Raw genomic sequence first — 22577 nt, 5'->3', positions numbered from 1 at the left:
TTTCAATAGACGAAACCCGCAAAAATACATGCGACTAGCATCAGATGACTTCACTGGTACCGTCCTGGAAGGGAATAGCCTGGATCCCGGTGTCTGCCACCATCTGTTGCAGAAATTTCTGTGTAGAACGGGATGTACAGTATGTGGCTAGCCTTATCTATATGCACACGGACTTGATTATTGCATTTTCATACAAACGGAGTAGATCTGTATAAATTGGTGTAAGGATATGTTGCTGATAAAATATGGAGCTAATTTTGAAGTTTTTAGGCACCTGCCGAGTCGTTAACTTGCCTTCATAATAGTATCAGGCGACGACCAGAAATGCCTTCGAGAAACTTCTTTGCACTAACAAATGAAGTCAGGATGGGTTTTTGCGTCTCCGAACTTTGCCACAATCTGATAGATAAATCCATGCTTCATCGAGTGTGGCAAAAAAACTTCACTTTTCCCCTCGCAGATGGCGTACGTAGAGGCGCCTGCAGTGAGTCTTTCCCTCCGATGGGCCACAGTAAGGACATGTCCACAACTTTTAAACATGATCTGGACCTTTTTGCCACGTAAGTTGCGGTTCACAGTTGTCTGTGCCACGTGCAATCGTATTGCCATCATACGTTCTGTACGAGAGTTTAAGCACGGCCATTCGACAACTTCCGAGCTAGGTGGAGTCACCGAAATACACGGTCGCTTTCTATTCCAATTACTGAGTGAATGAAGTGCTAAAACGTCGCGGTATTTATGTCAATTAATTATATTCTTGATGGTCGTTAATCCTAATGCAGATACAATTTCCCAGCACTATTTTTGAATTTGTATCACGGAAAACTTGAAGTGGAAAACTGCTACGACGTAGCCTTCCCGAAACCGGTTCCCCTTACGAGCCACACACCACACACAAGCGAAATTGGCGTGATACTGGAGGCCTTTGACTCTTCTGCCGTTTGAATCATTTGGATCGGTCGATTCTGTGAGCACGGATGAAGGATCTGACACACACAGACGGATCAACCTTCTGTATGCTTTAAATCTGTATCAATCAATCATCAGACACTTGACAATCATTTTGCTAACATACTTCTATTCTGCAGGAATTATTAACAATGATAAGCAACGATAACGGGAAAGTTGCCTTCTTACTAAAACTAACTTTTGTTTTAGTTTACAGTCCCACACTGTGCACCTAAGCAAAGGAAAACTGATAGTGGGAGAAAATGTCAGAACCCCGAGAACACCCACGGACACGTGTCTGTTCACCAAAAAGTCCACTTGGCGGGAGCTGGAGTCAGGGACCCCACGCGGCAAAGGATATCGCTCTACCACTGAGCCACCGTGGCCCCAAACTATCTTCTTGTGGATAGAAGCCGCAATTTTGTGAACATGATAAATTGAAGAAATTACCAATATTTGTTTTGAGATTAACGAAGGAAGTAGTTGCTTTTAAAATATAGCCATTCTTCAATGATATGGGTGCCTTTATATGTGACTTTTACAACTAGTACATGCACCATTATTAGGACTATGTGTGGTTCGTTAGAAGATGGTTAAATAGCATGTGTGTTTCATTAGAATACAGCCAAGTAGCTTGTGTTTCGTTAAATACAGCTACGTAGCATCTGTGTTTCGTCAGACGACAATTAAATAGCTGTCCGTTACTGGACAGCTAAGTAGCATGTGTTTCGTTAGAATACAGCTAAGTAGCAGATGTTTCGTCACACAGGATTCCTACTTATTTGGAGAAATCTATTTCCCTGATTTTCCCTGGCCTTCGGCAGGAAATTCTCTGATTTTCATGACAGGTGTCGGATGACGATGACACATAAATAAGGAATAAATAACGGTGAATATTTTAATATGAGAACATTTATTCTACGGAGATAAATAGTAATCAATTGCACATAAATACACTCCACTTATCTTATCAAATAGGTATTATAATGGTTGACTAGGCTAAAATTGGTGTACAATTAATATTAGAAAAATATATTTTATAAAATTTCCCTGACTTTCCCTGATTCCCAGTCTTTCCCTGACCTGCACCATTTTCCCTGATTTCCCAGACCACTAGGAACCTTGTTAGAAGACAGCTAAGTAGCATGTATTTCGTTAGAATACAACTAAGTAGCATATGTTTTGTGAGAATACAGCTAAGTAGCATGTGTGTTTCGTTAGAAAACGGCTAATTAGCATGTGTGTTTCGTTAGAAGACAACTAAGTAACATGTGTGTTTCGTTAGAAGATGGCTAAGTAGCATGTGTGTTTCATTAGAAGACAAGTAACAATAGAAAAAGTCAGGTACTTAACATTTTCTTTTACTTTTTGTTTTGCATATACTGTATATAAATAAACGTAGAATATTTTCCAGCAGAATAAAACTTATCAATTAGCATTGGCAACGAGCAACACGTTTATTAGCACCACAAAAATTCGTATCTTTCGATTTTCTCGAAAACTACACATAAGAGTTTTTACTCAAGCACCTAAATTTACTCAGTTCGATATGATCTTTTGATTGATGTATGTCTCTCTTTTAGACAATATTGTTATAGTCTAAGAATTACTTCAGTACCAATTTTATCCTAATAGATGGCGCAGTTATCGTACAGCATCAACAAAAATTTTAAGTTTACTAGAAAATTACGCATAAGGGTTATAGTTACCCAAATCATTTTGTTCAGCTTGATAAACTCTATCGATTGGTTATATATAAAATCTTCTGACAAATTTCCTCTTCTTATATTAAAAAAATTGGTTACTTACCAGAGTTAAAGCAGGTTTATATTTATGAATAAAGAACGATTGTTTAATTTTTTTTTCTGAATCTATTACATTAGCATGTTTTATATTGTGTTAATGTTGTTTTAAGTAAAGCGACAATCCTACTCTTGTGACTTTTTTTGATTATCTAAAGTGTTCTTTAATTCGGGTGTTAATACTGAGTTTCGTTTGACCTATATATGAAGAATCACATTCACACTGAGCAAGATAGGTACTTGACCTACTTGGTGGATCAACAAAATAACGTTTAAATCCGGTGGTTTTATTTATTTATTTATTTATTTATTTTAACTTTTTAAGGGGATACTGGAAGCAGATATGTAATGCTTTGCAAGAATGCGATGATTTTTTGTCCGTAATTCCGGAAAGTACGGAATTTGTATTCAAGTTTTTGCTTGTTTGGGGATAACCGTTTTAGGGGATTGCACAGATCTGCGTGTTTGATTAAACCGCTTTTGAAAGGTAATCAACTTATAACAGGGTGTCTACTAAAATTCCACAATGAAATTTCGTGACTTTTTCATGACCTTTTCTTTACCAAATCATAAAATTTCCTAACATTTTCAAGAGCGAATTTGGGTGCGAATTAGGACGAATTTTCATCTATGCGATACAAACGTACTTTGCCTGCGATTTGGAGCGTCTAAAGCCGACCATAGACTAAGGATGGCCTTTTTCGAAAAATCTGTTTTTCGATTTTCGGAAATTTCATTTTTCGCTTTTTCGAAAAATTTTTCGTTTTTCGTTTTCGAAAAAATGTGGCCATCCCTATCATAGACATTTTTGGTGGTGAATTTTGATGTTTTATGGAACAAATATTTTCAATCTGTACTTACATTTGCACAGTTAAAAAAATCGTGACTCAAAAGCTAAATTTCGTGACTTTCATGATTGATAGACACCGTGTATAACAGTTTTTTTTTTCGTCATTTACAATACTTTTATAATACTGTTAATTTGTGATTCGTACTACCTGCTTTCAATTTAAAATGTAAATAGGGCAATACTTACGCACTGGAGCTTTCCTTTGAACTTATTGAACAGTTGCTAATGGGTTCCTCGTAAGTTTTATGCCACTCGGTCACTTCCTCTACTTCATCTGCAATAATGCAGAATTCCCTGCAAACAGAAATAATCAGAAATTTGAGCATTACAAAGACAAAACAACAGAAGTATGTAATAACCAACCCTTCCCTTAGGGGGAAAAAAAAGTAATATTTGTTTCTGTTTTTGGTTTATCTAGTCTTCATTGAATAAAAAAGGAACATTTTCTTTTAAACAAACGTCCAATCTATCAATCGTTCAGCTTCAACCTCTTTTGCCATTCGAAAGAGATTGAGGTTGAAATTTCTCACTACTGCTTATCTGTCGTACTTTAGTTTCAAAGTTCATTACAAACCTGATGGTATCGTAGTGGCGGCTTTTGAGGGAAGTTACATTGAAAAAATATCCAACAAGCTAAGAGAAGAAAGGTTACATAATGTACTAACCCTTGTATACAGCTTTATTTTTACCGTTGCGACTTTTCTCAAGATCCTCGCCAAGTGAGCTTTGTGGTGGACAAACACCGTATGCGTGGGTTTTATCGGGGTTCTCCCGTTTCCACCCACTTCATTCCACCATTTTATTCATTTCTCATCATCACCGTCTCCTTTAGGCCTAGCCGGCATAAGCATGGGACGTAAAACTTAAAGATTTCATTTCATTTCATTTTTTTTTTTTTTTTTTCTCAAGATCCGTCCCAGCAATATTGTTAGCGCTAGTTGTCAAAATGTTTGTCTTGCTTTCAAACTGCATTGCAGCTGAACAAAGTGCCACTTGACTTTTACTGTCAGGAGGAGATAAAGCAATGACATTTATCGTGGAATGTATGTACAGTGAAACCTGTCTTTAGCGGAATCGAGCGGAACTAGCAAATATTTCCGTTAAAGTCAGGATTCCGCTAAATAGAGGTAGACCTTTCGTTGAAAGAAAAAAAACACATGTTTATAACTGACGTACTTAGAAAATATCTTGCTGTACGTACCTCTTTCAATTACAGTGCTTCTTTCTTCTACGAATTAATGCACAAAAAAAACTTCAAATATTCTATCCTCACGTTTTATTTATTTTTTCCAGTAATCAGGCAGGATTTTCTGTATACATTGCTGCTCGACTTTCCGCACACATTATGGCCTGAGAAATTACACTAAGTAAATCAGTCATTATTTCGTAAGGCAAATTGTCCAGAAAGGTTTAACAACATAACGAGGAATTTATCGCAGACAGTGTAATATATATGTTTGCCCCTCATACAATGTCTAAAAAATTTCTAAACGCTGTAGCCCAGAACTCACAATGTTCCGTTAAATGTTTATTTTGCGTTCCGTTGTCCGTGTAACACAGTTTCTGCTTAATGAAGGGACTTTTAGACGTTTTTTTTTTTTTTTTTTTTTTTTTTTGGCTCCAAAATTCATGGGGCCGTGAAATATTTCCGTTTAATAAAGGGTCCGTTGAAGACAGGTTTTACTGTACTAACTAATTAAATAATTAATTAATTCTAGGGCTCAAGGAACTTGAAGGTACATTGCCGCGTAAACAAAGATTCTCAATTGGATTATATTCCGTGTCAAGCCAAAACTCAGGCATCATTTTCCTAATGGTAAAATTATATTTATGTGTTATACATGGAAGAAATAACCGATTTTGTATTACATCAATTTCTGTAGGTGCTAGGGGGCACGGTGGCTCAGTGGTAGAGCCCTCATAGTGTGTTCACTAAGTAGGAGTGCAGTTCGGCAAATGTATTTGAAGTTTCCATGCCGAATTTTACAAAAGTATCCTTTCCTCCTCCATCACTCTTTTGACCGCATTTGCCAAGCTGCAAGTCTTAATACCCACTATATCTGTTCTTTCTTCCCAATACTATCGCTAATATGAAACAGATGTCAGATAACGTAAGAACAAGGAAGCTGGTCTTCGGAGCAGGGAATCAAGCACTGACTTAAACGACAGCATTTGGAACTGTGGCAACTAAGTCCCCATGTGGAGTTGACAATAGACTGTCAATTGTTTGAAATGAGGGTTTTGATTGGCCATTTAGTTATCGGAGGTGTTCTCCGGAAGATCCCTTGGACGATGAGCCACCACATGTAGAAGGCGGTCTTCTTGATAAACGAACTGCACTCCGGTTAAAAAAAAAAAAAACGAACTATACATCTGGTGCATGGGGTCCCTGGTTCGATTTCCGGCCAAGTCAGTTTGTAGTGAACAACATCGTATCCGTGGGTTTTCTCGGGGTACTCCCGTTTCCTCTCACATTTCATTTCACCAATTCTTCCATCATCATTCACTAGCCTTAATCACTGTCTCATTTAGTCTAACAGGCATAAATGTGGGACGTTAAACTGAAAGATTTCATTTTTTTTTCTATAGGTGCGAATTCAATTACATAGAGTGGGCAAAAATGCACGAGTGGATCGAGATTCGAACTCGGGTCTCCATCTTACTGTTAACCACTACGTTACCCAATCCACTCCCTGAACCGCCACCGATTGTACACTCATGTCCAAAATGATTATCGCATATCTATAACTGTCTTCTTGTACGAATATAATTTGATAATGATTTTGCAGGGTACTTTTAATACAGATACTATGTGTATAATCGGGAAATATATATTTGTGGTAAATTTCATAGGAAAAGAATTATAAATATGAAAATTAGAATGAGTACAACAAAATGATGCTAAATGGACAAGAAAATTTTATTTTCGTTTTATTGTTCTTATTTACTGCTCTTTTGACATGAAATTTGCCACATACATGTCTTTGCCGATTATACAATACTAACACTGTAAGAAATATCGCGCGAATTCGTTATCAAATTATATTCCTAGAACAACATATTTATAGACATGCGACAATAATTTTGGACATGAGTGTACATCACATCAATTTCTCTACGTGTGAACTCTATTATATAGAATGGCCGATGTTTAGCCATTACGTTACACGGACCACTCCCTAAATAGCCACACATCCTAACACTCGTGAAGTCGATGTTTAGCCACCGAGGCCACATGGATTATATCACAACTCCTATTGTCTACATTACAGAACACCTATGGCGGTTGAATTACATTTATGTGTAATAAACGAAGGAAATGGCCGATTGTATATCACACCAATTCCTCTATAATGCGAGTTCTATTACAGGGTGTCTACTAAAATTCCAAAATGAAATTTCGTGACCTTTTCTTTACCAAACCATAAAATTTCGTAACATTCACAAGAGCGAATTTGAGTGTGAATTAGACCGAATTTTCACGGGAGAGATAGAAGCGTTCTTTGCTGCGATTTTGTAGTGTCGAAAGCCGACCATAGACATTTTTGATGGTGAATTTCGACGTTTTATAGAACAAAATTACCCAGTCTGTACTTATATTTGTAGAGATAAATAAATAAAAAAAATAGTGACCCAAAAGCTAAATTTCGTGACTTTTTTTTGACTTTCATGACCCTTTTTTGATTTCGTGAATTTTTCATAACTTTCGTGACCGATAGACACCCTGTATTATACAGAATGCCTGAGTAATAACAATAGAACGTATACGTAGCTGCTCAAGGAGTGAACTGGATAGTATAATGGTTAATGCACCGGCACGGTAACCTGGAAACCCGGGTTCGATTACTGGTCTAGTCCACTTTTTTCTCTCTCTCTTTGAATGTCAAAATTATAGTGATATGACCATGAGCGGATGAGAGAGCAGGATATGACAAGTGTTAAACCAATATCCCCACAGCACCTTGCTTTATATTATTCTCCCACCTCCTTGGTCTTCCGAAATTTCTCTTCCCTAGGCTTTCTCCGTTAGGATCCTGTGTACCCTGGATGTATTATGCAAGCGAGCATGCCATATCTTAAAGTCGCCATTTTATTCCTTTTATGACATTCTGTGAACTGCACTTTAGTATTATGAAGCTTTCTCTTGCTCATTTTAGGTGTTTCCATTTTATTATCGATATGAAATTCGGTGTCCTGTAGCTGACCACTATGAAGCTACAATAAGTTTTTTCTTTCTTCTTTTTTTTAAGAAAAAAAAAAAGTATTGTACTATACTCCATTCAATGTGTCAAGCATGATTTCCGATTATAGAGTGCACACGACCTGCTCACAACATCGTAAGAGCTATTCTACTAACATGAAGTTTATGAGTTACTGAATATTCTCTTTCATTCAAACCGACTACAACCAGACAATGTAAATTCTTCAACAAAAAGTGAAAGCCAGGACGGAGAAAATTTCTTGGTGAAACTATTCTGCTAAGTACTTGACGTCCAGCTTGGTCTTATTTTAAATTCAAAGAGATTTCACAGAAATAATGGGGAAAAGGTTTGACTTTCGAAATGTGAGTGTGGAGAAGAATTAGCTTTTCGAACGGAAAATGAATGAGAAAGTGTTAGGAATATTAGTGGGTAAAAAAAAAAAAGTCGTAAATGTAATGATAATGAAAGAGAAACTGGTCGGGATATTGGCTAAGAAGGAACTGTATCATGAGATATGTGCTGGAAGGTGCAGTTAAGGGGGCGAAAGAGTGTACAGTACTAAAACATCAAATTCCTACGTGATGACGAAAAGGTTAGCTGAACACTATGATGCAAGAAAGCTTCTAAAATAGCAGTAAGTGACCTGCTAATAACAGGGCTCATAGTGGTCTGGTCTCTTGTAAATAATTGAAAAGTGACCAAAAGTACACGAAAAAATGACCAAAATCTCATCATGCCCCTTTTTTACTTTGTCAATTTCTCCATCACTCCTCTCTTTGTTTGTTGTTTTGTTTCATCTTTTCTTCTTTACTTCTTCTTTTTGACCTTCCTCTTTTCTTAGGTTTTCTAAGTATGCTTTGTAGTTACGGTAAGCAGACTTAGCAGATGTAAGAAGCTTCTTAGTAAGTGGAACCAGCTCGGCCTATTTCCGAATTTCTTTATCCGAGACATTATATTTAACTTAGCACTGAGAGTTCTCAAAGCCGTGAAATATTCAAATTCATCACCTACTCTTAAGAATAACATACAAGAAGCATAACAGAAGACGAACATAAACCACACAAACACACACACATAACGTTGTGTGAAGCGTTAACTATTACGAGAGAAAACTAAAAGACTATTATGATAGAAGAAAGAATACACACAGAAGGGTTCTCAACCAAACCTTGAGAGCTTAAGCATCCACGAACTATCCACTGTGCTTTAGAAAGAATAAAAGTTGACTGTTTCACATGTGGCAGCAAGTACTGAAGCTTTCAGAAGAGTAATAAGTAACAAGTTTCTGCATTTTTCCATTTATTTTTATATTTTTCTCAGAAAACTGCCATTGAAAAACATAAATCACACGAAAAAGTCACTTTACCTCCCAAAAAAGCAACTTTTAGTGACCAAATTGAAAAAAAAAAATGTAACTTTTACTTTAAAAAGTGACTCGCTATGAGCCCTGTAATAATGGCAGAATACCTATGATGATTTCACAGACTGCGTAAAAAATATTGCAGAAGTAACCAACAGCTTTTAACCTAAAATAAAACAGGCCGTATTGATCTTTTGATACAAGAATGCTCGTCAACCTAGATTTTGGTTATATCCGAAATGCTTTGCTCGAATTTGAGAATAAATAAATAAATTTCATGATCAAATCCCATGTTTTATTCAAGATTGTTCTCTAATTTCAATCGTAAACAAATCTTACCCTGAAGATGAAATTGATATAGTACAATAGATAAACAGATGAATCCAAAAAAATGGTACAGAAACGACTTATACCTTTGAAGACTTATATTTTACTTCAACATAACGAAAATCCTCCTCGGGAATATCAAGATAGGACATCACCAAAATGTCCGCCAGTGAATTTCGCCTCAGAACATTGAAAAATGAATAAAACCTCTACTGTTCATTAGAAAAGTTAAATTTTCGGTTCATTTCTTAAACAATACATCAGAAAAGAATTTCTGTGAAAAATACCATGGATATATGACCGCCATTTCTTAAGTTTGGCGTCTAACAATAAAAGAAATAGACTTTTCTGAGTGTGCTTATGTAAGGAACATTTCCTTACAACGCTACTTACTGCAGAAATCCTCATATCAGAAATTTAGTGAAAAATTCTATGTAATTTTTTGTTCATCACCCCCTAGCACATATGTTTGTTAGAGCCTTTCTATTTGAACTATGCCCCTGCTGGCGCTACTGTCGATATGTGATTTCCCGTACCTCCCTCAAAAGAGGAGGGACAAGTTGCTGCGGCCGACATCTTTCAATTGTTGAATGTGGAAGCGTTGTCACACTGAATTATTTCACGGACTTCACTGTGCTGTGTCTTGCTAGCGACTCTAAGTAACTTACGATCTTCACTCGTCAAGACCAAGCGACTGAATGACAAATTGGCAACACTTCTTTTCCCCAAGTAAAGCGAGGGTTTCATCCACCAGAGGATGACGGGGCTGGGGCCAAAGTATAATTCGCATAGTTTCTGAGGGCACAGGTGGAATAGACAGGCACTAGCCAGCAAGATCGTGTGATGAATTTCAAAATGGATGAAGTTGGAACTTTTCAAAAATTCGTAATTTTCGCAATTATTAAGTAAACCAAACTTAGCATAAATATGGGTATATACTATATCTCAATTGTGCGTTAAAAACAGCATAATTCTGCACAATCTTTCAATATGGCAGTTGCTTTAAAGAAATATAAATTTCCTTGCGGTTTTGCGTCAAAAAGTTTAGTGGAAATGTAATTAACGGAAAAATACAGTAGTTCTTCATTCCTACCCGACAAAATGGTACAGAATCTTTTAACTGCTAAAATTGAAGTACTTACTATCAACAACAAAATATCCAAAATTCGCTGCTCATAAATTTTCTTTTATTCAAGAAACATATTGCAGAAAACTTTTTATTTGCAAATCAGTAATTACATTTGTATGTTAATCATCAATGACAATTTCCTCAAAATAAGGGCTGTTATACAACAAACATATATGTACGTTGTTCAATTGTTGACACTCACGGCCCGTTCTTTTCTTCTTTTTCTTTAAAATTTATTTATCTATGAACGCTGAAGAAGAAAATATCGATTAACAGAAGAAGAACTCGGATAGCTTAACACAACATATAGCACAAAAAGCAAAAGAGAGACAAAGTTTACCAAACTTCATTTGAGACTTCCAGCACTTCATCATTTTCTTCAACTTGCGGAGATTCAGTATTCTTGCATCCTTCACCGTTACAAGAACAACAACGCATCTTAGGCCGTACTTACGACATGAGCAAACACTTGTTCCACATGGCCGCTTTTAGGACTTGTTGCATTTACAACATATAACTTTTAGTAGGTCTTCAGGAGCAGGTGCTTGGTCAGTCATAACGAGAGACAGTTCCCCATGCTCGAGCTTCCAGCTCCATTCAAAAGAATTCAACTCCTGCGGTGAAAGTTGCTTCCATGAAATAACTTGAAGATGGCAATTCGTAGGCAGTGAAAATACGCTGTGGGTGGCAGTCTCTCGGGTTGAGGTAGGGTCCTACCGGTTGCAACCATTTTCATGTATACTTTATAACGCAGAACTGAAGGACCGTCTCCTTTAGCCTAACCGGCATAAACGTGGGACGTAAAACTCAAAGATTTCATTTTATTTTCAGAACTGAAGGAGTCTGAGTTGCTTCCACCATATAATTTAACAAGAAATTGGAGGCCACTGGCTGCTGAGTGAAGTTAACGTCGCCAATCTGTTCACTGAGGATTTGATGATCCTTTGATGCTGCGAACATTTTTACACAATTTCCTTTTCCACATCCAAACAGCGGATGTGGTATTACACTCAGTCACTGCATGGATGAACAACGGATGCGGCTAAAGATTCTCTTCCACATTCTCTAACATATGGTGCACATTAGTATGTTTAGTTGCACCTTTCCGTCTAGTTCTAAACATGAAGAGACATTAGTCATTTCTGATTTTAGATGATACAGTAGCATAATAAGAACATCTGTATCATCAGCAACTACGGTCACTTCATGACCTTCTAAAGCTATCTGAAGTGAGGCTGCAACGATTTCGGTGTCCGCGTCACCAGAAGTTTGGATTACTTTGTGGCCATTGTCTGAAAGATGCTTGCTGAGTATGGAAATGAACCGTCTTTTGTTGTATGGATTTGCGAGGAAAGCATTTTGGTTTGTTCGGAGTTTCATGTCCTCAGTAGCTTTTAAATTGGCTGACATATTTAGCAGAGCGCCGTTGATGTTCATGGTCTTTAATGGAAGGCTGGTCACCGCAGCCATCAAATACTACTATAATTTGATTGGACCTTCCACACTTGTGCAAAACGTACTATCTGTACTGTTTGCAGATGTCTAAGTAGGTTCCAGTTGTAGCCATCGAATGTGATGAAAAGCTCCACCATCTGTCACACACTGTAGGTTGTGGAACATCAGGCATGTCCTTCATTAATATTGTTATCAGATTGCCTTTGTCGGGCTTTATCATGTAGCCATCTTTGAACAATAATGCAGACTCAACAGTAAACTCATATTTGAAAATGAAATCTTTGAGTTTTACGTCCCACGGTTATGCCGGTTAGGCTAAAGGAGACGGTGATGATGAGAGATGATGAAATGGTGGAATGAAGAAAGTGGGAGGAAACGGGAGAACCCCGAGAAAACCCACGAGCGCGGCGTTTGTCCACCACAAAGTTCACTTGGCGGGGGCTGGGATCGAACCCGGGACTCCAAGCACCAGAGGTGAACGCTCTACCACTGAGCCACCGCGCCCCCCAAACTCATATTTGAGTTGCTCAGTCACATTTTCATTTCGTTCAGCAATGATAATAAGTGGCAAAAGCAATAGGGATATGGATCAATGTGGAGCACTGTGTGGCCAACATTAAAGTTATTAGTGTCTATTAATATTTTAAACGAGAATATAACTTTGCACTATGAAACAGGTTATATCTCTACCATTTTAATGCATACAGTACTGGTATTGGGCTCGTTTGAATGTTCATGATACTACCCAAATCCTGATGTAAACATATATTTGTGCATATACAATATGTAACAGTTTTAACATTATTTACCATAAAACACTGTAATGCACACTATGAAAGTCAATTTCTTTTATTGTTAGATGCCACATTTAAAAAATGGAGGCAATATATGCATAGTATTTTTCACAGAAATTCTTTTCTGATGTATTCTCTAAGAAATGAACCGAAAATTTAACTTTTGTAATAAACGGTAGAGGTTTTATTCACTTTTCATTGTAACGAGGTGAAATTCACTGGCGGCCATATTGATGACGTCATATCTTGATATTCCCAAGGGGAAGATTTTGGATTTTCGTTATGTTGAAGTACCAGGTTATCATAAAATAAGTATCGCTGTTCAGAGAACCCTGAAGACGTAACCACACAGCAGAAAGCAACCAAACTTGGTAGGAGTATATTTGGGAACATGCAGAAGCGATTGGTGCAGAAAGTAAAATTGGTTCCAATTTTCGCCACCAAAGGTAATTGTGGCGCTGTACAACACCAAGTAAGTGCAGTGTGAAAGAAAAACGATACTAATGATGCTAAATGAAAATAAAGGTTGTAATTACCTCTCCAGGTGCTTACTCACGCCTACACGTGTTTCAGTGATACGAGTCTGAGCGCCACTATGTGCCAGAAGTGAATTGATGGTGATCTTGATGTTAGCTTCTTTTTTCCCACACTCTTTGCCTTATGATCAAGGGGTCCTGGATTCGATTTCCGGTGGACACACGTGAGTCGAATCTCATGTTAACCTGTAGGTCCCCGTCCTTAGAACGTCATCTTCATCTCATACGGTACTAGTCACCAAGGGTTTTTCTTGCCCAGGGATCTTCACGTCAAAAACCTACCTTTGGATAGAACCCCATATCAACATCATCGGTCATATCACTACACCACGGGGTTATTAATAGGAGTACAAATCAATGCCACATATCGCACGCGGCGCATAATTACGGCTTTTCATTGAACACCAGTAATATCATTTGTTTTCCATACCACACTTACCGTACTTAACACTAAACAGAAACACAATAGCTTCTGGAGGAGAGATTTGACACTAATCTTTTCCTGGAATTTTGGAGGGAGCTTGCAATTTATAAGCACAGGAAACACTAACATTTAACTTCGTTTTTGTAAGATGTCCAAGAATTTTAAAGGGATGCATCAGCTCGAAAGCCCCCTCTCTCCGTATATCCACTGACCACGGAGTATTAATAGCATTGGTAATCAATGCCACGAGACTCACAGGAGAGGTAAGTACAGCATTTCTTATCGTTTAGCATTACTAGTGTCGTTCTTCTCCTACGCTGTACTTACTTGGTGTTGTAGAGCGCCACAATTACCTCTGGTGGCGAATATTGGAACTAATTTTATTTTCTACACAAATCGCTTCTGCATGTTCTCAAATATACTCCTACCAAGTTTGGTTGCATTCTGTCAAGTGGTTACATCTCCAGAGTTCTCTGAACAGTGATACTTATTTTATAACCTGGTACAGACAAACCTTTCAAACAAGCCATAAATCATTTCTGTACCATTTTTTTCCGAGTTTTACCTAAGTGAAGGGTTCTGCTACTGTACTAGTAGTTAGAACAGCAATATTTACATTCATCTGGTATGTTGCCTCATCTTCATACAACACTTTTTCAGTCCTACGACCACTTAAAAAAATCAGCCTCAATCTTAACTGAGAGTTTAAGTTAACGTCAAAGAACCATACTACACATATTCTTATGAATATTACAGGATTTTCGAGAAGCTTACTTGACTTGGTTGGTATCTGCAAAACTGACTCTCCTGGTGCGCGTAACTGTTCTTTCCTCCTCGCTCCAGTTGGAAGTCAGCTCTTGCAAAGGAGCTCTCGCAGGCGACGATTTCGGTTGCTTCAGAATCTGTCCGAACGTAAGGGAAGAAATTCACTATATAAAAGGCATAATATATAATCTGACAGTATAAAATATATATATATTTTTTTAGTTTTTTAAATCACCTTGTGACTTATTAACTCAGTGTATTTTTTGCTATATATTTCGATCAACGAAAACAAGAATAGAGAGTAATATACACACACACAGATATAGAATCAAATTTCTTAAAAAACCACACACACTATAAAATTTTAATTATTTATTTAAATAATGTATATGATTGTTATGTTTATTTCGTCGAAATTGAGGAAACTGGACATTCTAGCATACAATATAATAATAATAATAATAATAATAATAATAATAATAATAATAATAATAATAATAATAATAATAATAATAATAATAATAATAATAATAATAATAATTCTTATTATTATTATTATTATTATTATTATTATTATTATTATTATTATTATTATTATTATTATTATTATTATTATTATTTATGGAGAATATCGAAAGTTTTTCTGTCTACATTTTTTTTTCTGTAGATTCGTTCATCCCTTTAATATTTTCATGAGCAATTTTAGGGACGCTGGAAAATAAGCTTCTATTGTTTAGGAATTGAAAATGTTTCCAAATTGTATAGATGCTCGTATAACGTGAGCAGAAGCTAAATCAAGGAATATGATGTTTCAGATTTCTTGACGATTAATGTAATCTTACAGCGTAAGAAATTTATATATCCATGAGTTCATTTCACCTGATAATTTGGTTACATCAAAATATATTGAGTTACTTTAGTAGAAGTAGTTTTGTAATTGTATCACTATACCTACGTTCACACATCTGATTGATACAGGGTGGACATAAAATCTCTCCCTGATAGTAAATATTAATAACAAAAGCATGCAGTTTGCAGCAAATAACTTTTTTTTTTCACCTGATTTAGAGAATTTCCACACGTGCTCCATTAGTTGCCCATGCGTTGTCACATGCGACACTTGCAAGTCGGGAACGGTCTTCTAGTGTTAACGCATGAACAATCTCCACCTTATACGCGTATAACTTCAAGCGTTTGTGTAAAACTTTTAACATGGTTGACTTCGAGATATCCAGTTCGCGTGATGGACAACGCAAGGATTTCCGAGAGCTTCGGGTTAAAGCAACACGAACAGCTTCCACACGTTCCTCACTAACACTCGGTCTACCGCTTCTATCAGGATCTAAAACACTTCCTCTTGTAATAAACTTGCTATACCATTCCTTTATACTCTTAATATATGGTGGGTGCTGTCCATATTATCTCCTCAATGCTCGTTGAACTGTGACGGGAGATTTTGTTTCATGATACCACAACACACACTTCGCTTTCTGCTGTGCTGACATCACTTTTAAACAAATGTTTGTCACGCTGCGGTCAGCTGCAGTAGATGGCAGCACAGGCTGTGGCAAAATCTTGACGTATCATACAAGCGATGTTTTTTATCATTCTTTGTTTTCTTGTTATTAATGTTTGTTATCAGGGTGAGACTTTATGTCCACCCTGTATTACTACGATGCTTAGCACAATTATGATTAGAATAGAACGGGCATTGTATTGTTAATATCAGATCCACATCTGATCGTTGTTTGTCATTATGATCTTAGCTTGTCTATTCTAAAATATGAAGCTTTTGGGATCCGAACCACGATTCCCATGGGAATCGAATCCAGGTCTCTAGCACCGAATACACGTACGCAAACCAGATTGCTACGAGGAAGTCCTAGATATGCTAAATGAATCCTAATATTAGTTTATAGACGAACTCCATTAAAATCCCAGGAAATTTGCTCTGAGCACAACCTAAACGCCTGAGAGTGTGCTAAAAGCTTTTTCTCATAACAGTGTCCAACTTTAGCTTTAGCGCTGTCAGACACACCAATACTTCTAGTCACAACATGCTCAATAGAGGGTTGTTTACAAATGATTTAGACAGACTAACCTTTGAACCTTGAAAGTGCAAAGCCGACTGCAATTGTTTTGAAAGAGTCGACCTTGAAAAAAGAATAACTATGCTGGAGACCGGCAGCTGTCAGCAGTAGTTTGACTAGCGCGCCATCTGACGGGTAATCTGTTTGTTATCAATGACAAGTCATGGAGGATCATGAGCAGAAATGGATTGCTGCTTCGTTTCCGACTCCAATGACGAAACCAAAATTCGTCACTAATCACCAAACACGCTAAGAATCATTCGGATCAGCATCGTGCAGTGGCAGCACTGACTGATTGCCGGTCAAAAAAAAAAAAAAAATCTTTTAATTTAACGTCCCACGACTATGTCATTTAGGCTGAGGGAGACAGATGATTAAGGCAAATGAATGATGATGGAAGAACAGATGGAAAGAAAATGTGGGAGGAAACGAGGAGTGCCTCGAGAAAATCTAGGGACACGATGTTGTCCACCACAAACTTATTTGGCCGGAAATCGAAACAGGCACCCAACGCACCAGAAGTAAGTGCTTCACCACTGAACCACAGTGCCCCTTAATTGTCAATACGCAGCTAGTCAAGCTACTACTGACATCTACCGGCCTCCTGCTTCATTATTCACTCTTCAAAGTCGATTCTTTCAGACCATTGTATCGTCGCCAGCTTTCCACTTCCACTACAAGCGAGTGTACATTATAAGGTAAGCCTAGCGACCCCAAGACCTTTCTATTATAGATTCGAATTTCCTTCACGTCACTGATATGTATTTTTTTTTCTTTTTTTCGCCATTCATCTTTCATCGTATGCTTCAGACTAAAGGTCACAATCATGGGACGTAAAACTCAAATATAAATAATAAAATTTACTTGTATTATGTGCATATCACGCCGTCTTCAAGTACTTAATAAACGGTGACCAAAAAGAAATGCCATACTTACAGACGACCTCCTTTTGCTATGCTTTTCGGTTGCTTTCACAGGCGAAGACGTAACTGGATTTGCTATCGTGAACCTGCAAATATTTAAGAGCCACAATAAGCATGATCATATTACCTATATTACAAATATGGATATATGCAGAAAATTATTTCTGCAGACAGTTCCCAAGTCCAACTCACTTCTTAATGCGAGTCTTGATGACTATTGCTGAACAAATACATGCTGACGAGTTATTTCATCTGCTTGTTCCCGATCAGAAGTTTATTTACTGTTAAATACTGTTCGTATGATCTTCCTGTTTCTCAACACCTCGACTTCTTTGAGTCAAAGACGTTGCGATGGGTCTGCAAAGATACCAGCCGTCTACCTTTGAAAGTTGGTCTTCCAAACTGTCTGCGAAAATAATTTTCATCAGGTGTTTCAGGTACGAAAAAAATTGACCCTTTCACTTAAATTGCTTTATTTCAGGCATGAAGTTTGTATATGCATCTCTCATAAAATATTTCAGAATATGCTTTAAAGAGTTTAGATCCAGATTGATTAAAAAAAAAAATCAAATCTCACATTTTTTGCGTCTGCGAGTCATCTCCTACAGGAAATTAATTTACATTTATGCGTTGTTTTTCTTTCGAATGTAACTGCATATGTATTAATTTTAAGTGTAACTTCAGTGTGGACATTATACAGTGTGTAGATTAACTGTCAACAACATAGAAACATTTTTATTTCTTATTTTTTACAATTGTATTTACTTACCTTTTTATTTTACGATATTTTATGTACAGGAAAACCTGTCAACTTAGCCACTTGCTTATCTTGGCCTGGTTCGTCTTAAACCTGAATTTTCCTCCATAAGACATTCGTTACTTATTACTCTGTAAGTTGGCCACCTGTCTATCTTGGAAGTTGGCCGCATTGAAGCAATATTTACCCTATGATGACAATGGTAAATTTACCTGCGTGTCTTGGCCACGCAAGATACCGTTTTGTTCTTTTTCCTAATTCTTTTGTATTCCTATATGAGAGGCAGATGTTCTGCATTTGTGACTGGAAACAAGAAGCATGGATTCTCACGATTTGTTCTTGGAGGTCAATGGCCAGAACACTATCTTGATAAAGGGGTGCTGAAGGAAGATGTGAATAAGAAAAAGCACATACAGGGAGTCAGGAAATGGTTGTACGTATTTGTTTACCCTGTCTGCTTTGATAAACAGCCATTAGCTATACTGGCTCCTTTCATCACGGGGGAGCTTTAGTAATTCAAGAAAATTTTCAGGGATAAAGCTAACCATCTCAACTGTCAATTATTGGCACCTGACAGCTTGTCGAAAGGTACACTCATGTCCAAAGTGTTTGTCGCATATCTATAACTGTCTTCTTGTAAGAATATAATTTGATAATGATTTTGCAGGAAACTTTTAATACTGATACTATGTGTATAGTCGGGAAATGTATATTTGTGGTGAGTTTCATAGGAAAACAATTATAAAACGAAAGTTAGAATGAGTAAAACAAAATGTTGCTAAGTGGAAAAGATTTAATATCGTATTATTGTTCTTATTTACTGCTCTTTTGACATGAAATTTGCCAATTATACACATACTGATTTTGTAAGAAATACTGGGCGAATTCGGTATCAAATTACATTACTACAACAACATATTTATAGACATGCGACAATATTTTTGGAAATGAGGGTACATCTTTTATTCCAAGGGAAACACTTGTACCTCATTAACAATAGATAGTTAAATACAAAATTAGAATGTGCAATGTGCCGAAAAGAACAGAAGACCTTGAATGAACCATGATGAATGAATTTGTTATTAATAACTAATTTTTTTCTAGTACTTATAGTGGTATGATGATATATATTATTTAGAAGTAGCTGTCATGCCATTGCTTATTAATATTTTACAGTCAAGTAATACTAGAAATTCTTTTCTAAAAACCGATGGCCACTTTACAATAGAACTGATGGTGGCCAACATAGACAGGTTTCACTGTATCAGTTCTAATGCCACCCTTTTGCCAATCCTAACCGCCTGCTCTTCCGGTGAACTCCTACAGTACTTGCCGACAATGAACCGCGCTCTTGGTCGCAAGCGAATCCAAAAGATTCTCTAAATCAGTGGTTTTCAAATCTTCCGATAACGCGGACCTCCTGTTCATTCGGAACGTGATCCGCGGACCCCCTTGCAATGCTATCTGAAATTTCACATGATATTAAAAACTATAGTGATTAGAATTACCACTGACAAGAAAAAGATCAAGAAAAACATTGCAATAAGTTATTTATTTTAAAGATACATGAATGTTTTCTAATGAACGAAATTTCAATTGAAAATACAGTAACTTTCAAGACTGAAAATCAATGTACTTTTATGAAAAGGAAATTCATTTGATAAAAAATGTTCTCAAATGTGGGGTCACTAATATGAGATATGAAATTCTTTCTGTTTTTCCACAATTGCACTGAAATCCGGAATAAGTTTTGTTATAACATTTCAAATTTTAGGCGTCGCGGATCCCTTGGCTACGTCCTACGGACCTCCAGGGGTCCGCGTACCCCACTTTGAGAACTACTGCTCTAAATAAAGCAATTACGAAATTTAACGAATTTAAAAAGTTGATTGTTTCATAGATTGAGGGTCAGCATCGAGGCTATTTGTCCCCGTCACAATTAACACAGAGTATGTGTAAAAAGAACATTAAAAGCAAAGAAACAAAAATTGCTGCAATATAAAAACCAGAAACAAGAGATAAGATAGTAAGTACATAATAACAATGGGAAACATATTCAATATCAATAAATAATATTAATAGTAACAATAAAGAACGATAGAACAGTAACAATAAATAGGAAATATACAGGGTGTTACACTATTTTGGGAACAGATTCCTCATACCAAAATAAGAAAAAAAAGTTCATATGGACCTGTGCTCAAAAGTGGATAGTTTCGAGTTATAGGGTGTCGAAAACGTGAAACAAGTCAACTTTAAAAGTTCATATCTCCACTACTGTGGGACCTATTGTAGTCGGGTCAAAACATCACTGAAGAACTGGTATGTGAACTATCCAAATATCCACGTTTAAGAATGCTCCAATACTTCCACACAAATTTTTACAGACGTAGGTGGAGAGTGATGAAGCACTCCCTAACAGCCTCTCTAAAAATGATTGTACAAATATCGGAGGTTCTGAAAGATGGATATTTGGATAGTTCACATACTAGTTCCCCAGTGATGTCTTGACCCTAAAATATTGTAACAATTATTTTTAACACCTTGTATTTCAATAACAATAAATAGAATTAAAAGGAACAATATATAAGGAGCAATAAGGAGAAATATACAACAATAACGATACATAATATTAGTAACTAGAGATGCAAGGGCTCAGAAAAAAACGGGCTATTTTGAAAAAAAAAAAAGTTTTCTCTCCTTCGCTTTTTTTGCTTGGGAAATTTTGGACTTTTTTTTCTTCAAAATTCTGCTTTAAATTGATAAAGTAGACTTTGTTTCGCTTCTCTATAACACAAAAGATCATTCACTTAGTGATTGGTGCATATAAAAAAACCTCGAAAATAAACCATGAACTTCGAAAAGATATTTCAAACAATTTTAATTCTTAACATAGTTACATTATGGATTTCAAAGGATTAACCACAATGTATATAATAAGATTATTTTTAACCTCTTATATACGAAAGTAAGCAGGGTTGGCAAAAACCATGGTTATTTTTGAAAAACCAAGAACATGTTTTCTTAACCAGGTTTTTTTTCTTTGTTTGTTTAAACCAGATTTCTCGGTTTAAATATTTTGCTCTATGTATTTATATTACATATTGACAGAAATAAGTTTGTTTCGCCTTGGTGTTATTATGCAACAACGGGGCTATGTTGGAAGGGGTCCCATAAGCTTAAAGAAGTCCGTCCAGTAAATTTCTTAAATCGGGGAACTCTCGCCTTAGCCATCGGGAAAATCCTGTCACTTTAAATGTAAAACAATAACTGAAAAATCCTGTTGTTACTTTGCATGCAAAATTTTAAGGTCAACGTTTCATAATCAGTACGCTAAAACTAAGGTATTAAATTACAAATTTAGTATGTAGAATCATTGAAGGTCCAATCCAAGCTAATATTGGAAGCTACGTAGGCAGTCGCTAAATTTTGCTACGGTAATTTCTATCAATTTATTTAAGCAACCTTGGCTTCTTTATAAAACAACAGGCATTCAGGCAAGCAGAAATATACAATTTGGTTTCGTTTCGTATGTTTAGGCTTAACATCCTTACGTAATACCGAGGTTGTCAAAAGAGAAGACTTTCGCTTAAAGTGACATCCGAACCGCTGCTCTGTTTACACATGAAAAAAAGGTTATGGTTCGACCGAGAATTGAACATGGGACACCTTAATTAAAAGGTGAAAAGGAGATAAAGCTAATGCAGATGGTTTGATATGTAGAAGCGTCAGCTCGTTCTTTTTATTATGTTTTTGGTTTAAACCAGCCAACTCTGAAATTAAGTACTTCTTTTTTCTTAATACACAAATAACTAGCAAAATTGTATGTAGTATTTTTACTTCAAAATATTCCACACCTTCTTTTTGAAACAAAATAAAATTTAAATAAAACATAAGAGAAATAGTTACATTTACATGATATACTTAAAGGGTGCACATCTAGAGCTTTGTTTTGGGTGATTCTGTATATTCTTGAAATTTTACAGTTAAGTTCTATATAACTACCATCAGGGTTTACCCAGTCCTCAAGGTTTCTAAATTTTTTACAAGAGGAATTCAACATATCATTACGTCACTCCCCCCCCCAAAAAAAAAAAATCCTACGGAATACATTTAAGTCAAGCACAACTGCACAACAAACATGACTGAGTGGTTAGCTTTTGCGCTTCTATCGGGAAGGCCGGGATTCAATCCCGCATTCGACCATTCTGACGA

The 22577-nt window shown here is 36.5% G+C and overlaps 1 protein-coding gene across 1 annotated transcript in view; it reads right to left on the bottom strand.

Annotated features, from left to right (window-relative positions):
- The window catches only part of LOC145663854 (uncharacterized), a gene marked incomplete in the record, with an annotated part of 87617 nt that overhangs the window by 59219 nt on the left and 5821 nt on the right, over positions 1–22577 (bottom strand). The window contains 3 exon segments of the mRNA XM_081729980.1: positions 3787–3894; positions 14602–14729; positions 17619–17691. Coding sequence (XP_081586106.1) covers positions 3787–3894; positions 14602–14729; positions 17619–17691 — 309 coding nt within the window.

The sequence above is a fragment of the Thermobia domestica genome, chromosome 11, assembly GCF_964235325.1.
Source record: "Thermobia domestica chromosome 11, izTheDome1.hap1.1, whole genome shotgun sequence".
NCBI classification, from domain to species: Eukaryota; Metazoa; Arthropoda; class Insecta; order Zygentoma; family Lepismatidae; genus Thermobia; species Thermobia domestica.
This window is presented reverse-complemented; position numbering and strand designations above follow the sequence as displayed.